Source organism: Penaeus monodon, chromosome 7 (assembly GCF_015228065.2).
Source record: "Penaeus monodon isolate SGIC_2016 chromosome 7, NSTDA_Pmon_1, whole genome shotgun sequence".
Taxonomy (NCBI): domain Eukaryota; kingdom Metazoa; phylum Arthropoda; class Malacostraca; order Decapoda; family Penaeidae; genus Penaeus; species Penaeus monodon.
Genome location: NC_051392.1, coordinates 30,669,319 through 30,679,318, shown reverse-complemented (window position 1 = coordinate 30,679,318; position 10,000 = coordinate 30,669,319). Strand labels below are relative to the sequence as shown.

The window sequence follows — 10,000 nt, the reverse complement described above, 5'->3', positions numbered from 1 at the left end:
GAGGGAAAAGCATAGTGGTAGGTATGATTAGATAATATTCATGGTATTATTAAAATCCAGAGGTCACCTTTGTATGTTTCATGCATAATTATGAGAGAAATAATTCACTGCACTTAGTTGTATGTGTGATTAATGTTTAATTGTTAATTATATTTAAATGATTGGTGGAAGAGTTGCTAAGTAGAACAGAGAAACAGAGATAATAGTGGATATATTAAAAGTGTCTTGAGAAACACAGGGTGGAAGTAGCATGAGCACTACTGTATGTAGTATGTAGCTGTTATATTTTCAAAGGAATGAAAGTGCAAGTTTGGACATGAGGGATAGCTTTGATCTTGAGCATATGTAGCTTGACTCAGATATACATGTGTGCTATGTTGATGGGCTTTTACACTACATTTATTGTGTTTGGTATTGCAGTCACAGGTTCATGTAGCTCCTGTTCCCATTATTTTAAAGAGTTGAGGCTTACTCATGTTGATGTGCAGTAAAACCCTGCTGAAATCCAGATATGTATAGTATTAATAAACAACTCTTGAAATAAATGTGAAGGTAAAGAATGTCATGAAAAAATCAACAAATTATTTTACGTTTATTAGATTCCACCAAACATATAAATATTTATCTGTGTGTGTGATACAGGTAATCCCTCCAGAATATATTTATCTGCAAGTAAACTTTTGATACTATTTTCATCAGATTGATAACATTGGTTGGGTAGCGGGTAGGCCCATAGTGCAGCCAACAAAAAGTTTATTGCACCCAAAAAGAGTTGCTTTGGTGGTGTTTGGTAATCAGATATATTTCATGAATTAGTATGATCTAAGGAATAAGAATCTTTTCAAATGACAGCTGAGATTTGTCCCAAAATCTGGACTAGTCTAATCCATGGTTATATGATAACAAGTATAATTGAATTGTCTTATTTACATGTTTTTAAATCCAAAGTTTGGGAATACCCAAATGGATGAGGGATGAATTCCTGGGAGAAAAATAAAACCAAGTGTTGTTTTTCACCATGTTTACATTATGAATTTTGACCTGTGAAATAATAATGGTTTCAGACATTCATAAACACCTTGTTTGGAAAGTGGTAAATGCAGGATCAAAATAAAAAAAGAAATGGAACAGATGTATACCAGCTACTGTCTTTATGAATTAAATGAAACTGGTTCCATTTTTATTATTTACTCCCCCTTCAAAAAAAAAAAAAAAAAAAAAAGTTTCACAAGGAAGTTTTTGCATTTATACAATGATTTTTAGAGCAACCCTGAATTATGTATTTCTTTCAGATAGCACATACATTTGACCCCACTCTTGTCAGCTGTTCTTGATGTAGAATCCTGGTGTGCAACTTTTGTTTCATATTGACAATAACGTCATTTGTGCCAAAGTTGTCCTAAACTTGTCATAAACTTTTGACTTTGTATTATTTTTGCTGAAGGTAAACTTTTTAAAACATATCCTACCTTGATAATGCACACAAATTTCCTGAGCTGGTCATATCCAGAAGTGTTTTCCTCATTCTTGCAATTGTAACTGGCTGACTTGATTAGCTATCCCTCACAAATATTAAATGTATTTCTTATTTAACCCATTCCCGACGGGTGGCATGTACGCACATGCCATGGCATGGCGGGACTATCTGCCGGGGTTATGTATGTACATGCCATGGTGTATGTATGGAGATGCCATGAGTTATTTTTTGTTACAATCACGGCAAAATATTATTTTTCTGCTACGGAAAGTGTGATTAAGTCCTTTTTAACACTCATTTTTACAATGCACAAAAAAAAAAAAAAAAAAAAAAAAAAAAAAAAAAAAAAAAAAAAAAAAAAAAAAAAAAAAAAAAAAAAATAATAATAATAATAATAATAATAATAATAATAATAATAATAATAATAATAATAATAATAATAATAATAATAATAATAATAATAATAATAATATATATGCAACAAACCGACGATTTCAACTCCATGATGCCGTACACTGCTTATTTTATTCAGACTATAGACTGAATAATGATCAACTATGGAGTCTATATAACAACAAAAATACCTTTCAGTCTCGATTTTTTCAGGAAGTTTGGCAAGTAGAGACTTTAGAAAATAATGAAAACTGAAAATACAACATATCTTCGTAGTATTATGAAGAAACAGCATGGGTTGCTGGTATTTGGCATGAGTGGTCGCGCATACTAGGGTGATGATATAAGCCCCCGGCAGCGAGGCCCGGGCCACTATGAATACTACCCGTTGGGAAAGGGTTAACGAAGGCACATCATTTTGTCATTGCTGATTAGTGATGATTGAGACCAATATTGGCACAAAAAAAAGTGTGATTTGGTTCATACTATGTCCATGCCTTGCTTATTTTGTTATACTGTGGTATATTATGTAATGACATATATTATGTTATGTGTATTGAAATGTTGAATCTGAGTGCTTTATAGCAGGCAGGTGACTGGCCTACTATAGGTTGTAGGTGGTAAACAGAGGTTTACTTGTTTTGGCCAGACTGGTAATTGAGGGGGAACAACCCCTCAAAAGTAGGATTAGATGTTTTTTTAGCATAACTTCCTAAAAGTGTAGAGAGTGGGATAGCTTGTATTTCTTGCACTTTTAACTTTTCACTCATTTGACTGGTGTGCAAAGCCCAATACATCACTCTGAAATTCTGTCTTAAAAAAGTAACCCTTCATGTTCTACACTCCCAGCATTATCAGTATCATTATTATTTTAGTTATATTTCATGCCTATGTAATCTTTCCTATGCACTGTTAGTGTATATTAATCTGTGTTGAAGGGATATGGTGACTGAAACTGCTTCTCTTTTTTTTGTTGGTAATTATTTAAACTGATTTTGACATTTTTTTAATAACTGACATTTAGGAGCATTTTCATAGCAACAATTTGGGCATACCTGTATAAGAAAGCCAATTTTGTTCTGAATTGATTGTATTTCTTTTAAGATATTGTCAGTTGTTTTCTGTGGTGTGTAACAACCTGATTTTAATCAATTATATTTCGCTGGGTTTTACTGTTGTATCACATGATACTAATATCTGTTGTTCTGGAAAGAAAATTAGAAATAGTTTATGTGGGCCCTTTTTGATGTTACATTGTTAAAAAAGTAAAATGTAGTACCCCTAGTAATGGTGTGCGGTGTGCCAGGTCAGTGCCGGTGCTTGTGAGATGCGGTGCCAGTGTGAGTGCCGAAGATGATGATGGTCGCACGCCCACCTACCTGGCTCTGCTGTATGCCTGCACCCCAGCTGCAGCTGAACTGCTTAGCTTTCCCCAGTCTTTAGAGCACACAACAAAGGTATGGAACATTCATTTAAATGGATTCTTAACCAATTCTCTTCTTTTTTGCTCTTTTCTTTTCCTTTTTTTTTTTTTCTTTTATAAATATGTTGTTTTTGTTTTCAATGACATCAAAATATTAACCATCAAAAATATGTTTTGGTAGAAATCAGAATAACAAAACAATATCCATTCCTTGTTTTGCATACGAGGACCTGAAAACTTTTGGATCAACTTACTAATTGCTCAAGAGGGGCTCTTCTTTCTTCATTAGTGTTATTGAATTGGAACGAGCCATGATTTTTTCGATTTTTTTTTTTTTTTTAAGGGACATATTAACCCACTTGCGACAGGGGCCTCGTAGTGCCATACACCCTACTTTCACTTGGTGGCGACCAATATAGTGGCGATTGGCCATGGACGGGGACCCCATGCACGCCACTCACTGTGGACGACCAAATCAGAGTGTAAGCTCCGGTTTTACACCTCATTTTATAGCCTTGGGATTATATTGAAGTTTATAGTTTTGAGAACTGAACACAATGTTTTGCGTGCTTGTAAAGCTAAAATGCAGTCTCATCACTTGTTATAGTGGTTGGAAGTTTTAGTATAGAGTCCAAACTCTCTTATAATGCCATGTGCATTACTCTCAGTAACATATTTGCCAACATATTGTGAGGGGAAATCAGAGATTTTATAAAAAAGATAGAATTTATTATTTTTTTACACCCTACTTCTCATAAAGAGGCGTGCCACTCCTGGAAACAGGTATATGTACATAAGCCGACGTTGCATTCAGTGCAGTAGCTCCCGCTACTCCTTTGGCATCTCTGGCTAGAGCACACACTGCACCACCTTCTCCTCTTGCCAGGAATCTCCAACACCGAATGTTGATGATTATGAGGAGTGGCCACAGATGGCCATGGCTCAGCTCTGCTCCTCATAAAGTCGGCTCCTTCTCTGAACTGCTCCAAGAACTCAGAGGCAAGGCCAACTCAGAAGGTCTTCTGCGTTTCCTCTGATCCCAGGGCACAGTTGATGGCCCAGGCACTGACAATGGCCATGTCATAGAGGAAAAAGAAGACCTTCCTGTACCAGACTTTGGAACTGTTAGTCGTTGGGTAATAACTGGCCATCTGATCAGTGGTATGCACTGTAGACAGTATGGTGACATTGCTGCAGTCCTTCCACATCAAGACCAGCATGCCCGTCTTACTGCTACGGTAATGGACATCACCCTTCCTCCTCACTATGTGGTCCTTTAGCTGGGCTGTCCCAACCGCATTAGTCCTATGTGACAGCAGCAGATGAAAAAGACTTGGCGACGTATACCAGTTATCCACAAATAACTGGTACCCTGTACCAAGGAAGCTGCCAAACTTCATCAGGTGCAGCACCGCTTTCGTGGACGAGGGTATGTCGCCATGGTCTTTCCTGGTGTATACCTCAAAGCAAGAAGTGTACCCTGTAGCTGGGTTGGTACTGGCAGAAAGCTTATAGAACTTCAACCCGAACCTCGCCCTCTTGGTATGGTTGTAGGTCTCGAAGCCTAGCCACCCACGGAACTTCCACAACGACTCGTCTATGGCAATGTCCTGCCCCGGCACGAAGATCGATCAGAACAAGTTGTTGAGGGAATCCACGTCTGGTAGGACCCTCCACATTCTGTTCTGTGGGAGTAGAGCTCCTTCCTCCAAGTGGGTGAAATGGAAGTGAGTCGTTAACTGATTGAGTTTGTGATGCAGGACATGATTGGTCAACCAGAAGTCGCGATAATTGGAAGGTTTCCACACTCCCCATATCATGCGGATCCCAAGGTATGCCACGATCTCTTACCTGGTCGTGGGCGTTCACTTTCTCATGTGAGAGGAGGAGGCAGGAGGGTGGGCGACTGCATACCTGTGGTAGTGGAAAAGAAAAACAAGTAATACATTCTGACTGCTCAATGTAAGATAGGCGATCGGCGCAAAAGGTGTCGCCAAGGCACCTTCAAAGGAGGCGCTGAAGAGGTAGATGTTTGAGGATCATCAGAAAGGGAGGAGCTTCTGTGCATGCAGTAAAAAATGAGGTAGAAGCCCCTCTATATATACGGAAAAATTCCCGTGCTTCGGCCTGTTAGGAAATGTGGAAGCAACAGTAGCCAACAAGGTCAAAGCAGTATGGGTCACATAAAGTGACCAATCACATCATTGCCTGTGTACTGACATCACTTCTGTATGTGATGTCATTTACTACTATGTAGAAGTAAGATGGTGGCTGTAAAGTGACATCACTTCCTCTGTGTGAGTGCTTATGTTTATCCACATGTGCATGAGCTTTGGTGCATTCATGCATGTGTGCGTGCGTGCGTGAGTGAGTGTGTGTGTGTGTGTGTGTGTGTGTGTGTGTGTGTGTGTGTGTGTGTGTGTGTGTGTGTGTGTGTGTGTGTGTGTGTGTGTGTGTGTGTGTATGTGTATGTTTTGAAAGTAAAGATGGTATCTGTAATGATGTCACTGCCTCATCTTTGTGATGTCACTTCATCTTCGTGACATCACAATTGCGTATACACACACACACACACATACACACACACACACACACACACACACACACACACACACACACATGCACACACACACACACTTGCACACACACATACACGTGCACACACATGTGCCCGCATGTGCACACACACACACACACACGTGCACACATGCACATGCGCACACACACGTGCACACACACGTGCACACACACACACGTGCACACACACACACACACACACACACACACACACACACACACACACACACACACACACACACACACACACACACACACACACACACACACACACACTTCACATTTTTACATGACCTCATGACATAACTAGTGGCTATGTGTAAAAAAATAGTATAAATCATATTGAAACTATCCATGTACACATCATAAGATGTCCCTGAGGTCCATTGCATTACATCTCATGGGTGAGACATCCCGGCAGACGGGCTGGAAGTACAGCGTCACACATATGAAACTCCCGGCAATGAGCCATTTTCCGAGTGTCACACTGGTCTGACACCCGTCGCGAGTGGGTTAAAAAAAATGGTTGGAACGGAGAAGCTTAAAATCTAGTATCATTAAATTTCCTGTAGTTTCCCCATGCAGTACTTACGGGCTAGGAATTGGCTTATATCATATAGTTACCTCATCTGCTAAATATGTTAATAGATATTTATAAATGGGTGGGAAACCTATCTCTAGTAAATTTATTGAGGAGAGATGTGAGATAGACTATCTGTTATTGTATTGCTTTTAACCAAAACCATGTGACATAGAGAATGCAGCAAAATTCAGGTCCTTTAGACATGTGCCTTATTTCATTTATGAACATGATGCATTAATATGATTTCAAGTATCAATAATAGACTACTGTCAAGGCTTTTCATTCCATTTTATGTCATTATTCTGTTTAAATAACATTAATTTTTTTTTTGACATTTATTTGTTAATATTCATGGACTCTACTGTGCAGACCATTCACATGAATAATAACTAACTTATCTTCTTTCATCTAGGATGGTTGCAATTACTTGCATGCTGCCATAAAATCGGGTGAAGTTGAATGTGTGGAACTTCTGGTGCAGCACATTCTGGCTGCAGAGGCAGGGCCTAATCTTTTACATAGACTAGCAACAGGACCAGACCATCGTGGCAATACACCACTAGCCCTAGCCTTGTCGGCCACCAACTCTGAGATGTTATCAGCCCTCAGTCAAGCAGGACTAGATCTGGCTCCCTTGATCAATCATAATCCCAGACTTGTCAACCTGGCATCGTCAGCTGCACTCGCCCTTATCTCAAGTTCTGGTAAGTTTGTGGAGCAGGCAACACCTCTTTCTAATGGTGCTGCCTTGTATTCATTTGATATAAATATGTGTTATGAAATAGTTGATATCTATTCATATTTCATCACTTTTTTTTTTTTTTTTTTTTTTTTTTTTTGGGGGGGGGGGATCTTTATTTTTTCCCCACACTGTTATTGCCATTATTCTTATTTTCATTATTAAAATTATTGTTGCTGTTATTTTTCTTTTTCCTATTATGTATATATTTATATTATATACATCATATCTATTATATATTATATATATATATATATATATATATATATATATATATATATATATATATATATATATATATATATATATATATATGCAATATATATATGTAATATATATATTTAATATATATATAATATTATATATATATTTATATATATATATATATATATATATATATTATATATATATATATATATATATATATATATATATATATATATGTTATTTATGTAAATAATATATTATATGTTTTATATATATTATATACATACTTATTATGAATAGCAAAACACTCTTCCGTGCTGATACTTGTTATATATTTTGTATATTATATAATAATATATATATATATATATGATATATATATATATCTATATATTATTATATATATTATATATCTTCGTGACATCACAATTGCGTATACACACACACACACACATACACACACCCCAAAACCACACACACACAACACACCCCACACACACACCACCACACACCACACACACACACACACACAACACACACACACACGTGCCATCTACACACACCACATGTACACACCACACACACACCCGTGCACACAATGCACATGTGCACACACATGCGCCACACACGTGCACACACACGTGCACACACACGCGCGCACACACACACACACACACACACACACACACACACACACACACACACACACACACACACACCACACCCCACACACACACACACACACACTTCACATTTTTACATGACCTCATGACATAACTAGTGGCTATGTTAAAAAAATAGTATAAATCATATTGAAACTATCCATGTTACACATCATAAATGTCCCTGAGGTCCATTGCATTACATCTCATGGGGAGACATCCCGGCAGACGGGCTGGAAGTACAGCGTCACACATATGAAACTCCCGGCAATGAGCCTTTTTCCGAGTGTCACACTGGTCTGCCCACCCGTCGCGAGTGGGTTAAAAAAATGGTTGGAACGGAGAAGCTTAAAATCTAGTATCATTAAATTTCCTGTAGTTTCCCCATGCAGTACTTACGGGCTAGGAATTGCTTATATCATATAGTTACCTCATCTGCTAAATATTTTAAATAGATATTTATAAATGGGTAAAAAAACCTATCTCTAGTAAATTTATTGAGGAGAGATGTGAGATAGACTATCTGTTATTGTTTTGCTTTAACCCAAACCATGTGACATAGAGAATGCAGCAAATTTCAGGCCCTTTTTGACATGTGCCTTATTTCATTTATGAACATGATGCATTAATATGATTTCAAGTATCAATAATAGACTACTGTCAAGGCTTTTCATTCCATTTTATGTCATTATTCTGTTTAAATAACATTAATTTTTTTTTTTGACATTTATTTGTTAATATTCATGGACTCTACTGTGCAGACCATTCACATGTATAATAACTAACTTATCTTTTTTCATCTAGGAGGGTTGAAATTACTTGCATGCTGCCATAAAATCGGGTGAAGTTAAATGGGGTGGAACTTCTGGTGCAGCACATTCTGGCTGCAGAGGCAGGGCCCAATCTTTTACATAGACTAGCAACGGACCAGACCATCGTGGCAATACACCACTAGCCCTAAGCCTTGTCGGCCACCAACTCTGAGATGTTATCAGCCCTCAGTCAAGCAGGACTAGATCTGGCTCCCTTGATCAATCATAATCCCAGACTTGTCAACCTGGCATCGTCAGCTGCACTCGCCCTTATCTCAAGTTCTGGTAAGTTGTGGGGCAGGGAACACCTCTTTCTAATGGTGCTGCCTTGTATTCATTTGATATAAATATGTGTTATGAAATAGTTGATATCTTTCATATTCATCACTTTTTTTTTTTTTTTTTTTTTTTTTTTTGGGGGGGGGGATCTTTATTTTTTCCCCCACTGTTATTTGCCAAATTTTTCTTATTTTCATTATTAAAATTATTGTTGCTGTTATTTTGTTCTTTTTCCCATTATGTATATATTTATATTATATACATCATATCTATTATATATTATTATATACATATTATATATATCATATATTTATTTTATATATTATAGATATAACATATTTCTATGTATATATATATATATATATATATATATATATAATATATATATATATATATATATATTATTATATATATATGCAATATATATATATATGCAATATGTATATGTAATATGTATATGTAATATGTATATGTAATTGTATATGTAATATGTATTTTAATATGTATATGTAATATGTATTGTAATATATATATTCATATATATATTAATATTATAATTAATAATTATATATTACTTAATTATTCATATAATATTTTTAAAATTTATATATATTATATTTAATATTTACAATATATAATATTAATATACATATAATATATATAATTATATATATATAAAATAATATAGATAAAAAATAATTTTATTATATACTATATATATTATTTTAAAAATAAATTTTTTAATATATTATAATTATTTTATTTTTTTTATTAAAGAAAAATTTTTCTAATATATATAATAATATATTATATATAAATATTATATATATAATATATAATAATATAAA

At 35.7% G+C, this 10,000-nt stretch overlaps 1 protein-coding gene across 1 annotated transcript in view; it reads left to right on the top strand.

The window, feature by feature from the left end:
• Positions 1-10,000, top strand: part of LOC119575204 (cortactin-binding protein 2-like) — a gene marked incomplete in the record, with an annotated part of 58,195 nt that overhangs the window by 39,574 nt on the left and 8,621 nt on the right. Inside the window, 2 exon segments of the mRNA XM_037922697.1 lie at positions 3,177-3,327; positions 6,866-7,157. Of these exon segments, the coding sequence (XP_037778625.1) occupies positions 3,177-3,327; positions 6,866-7,157 (443 nt within the window).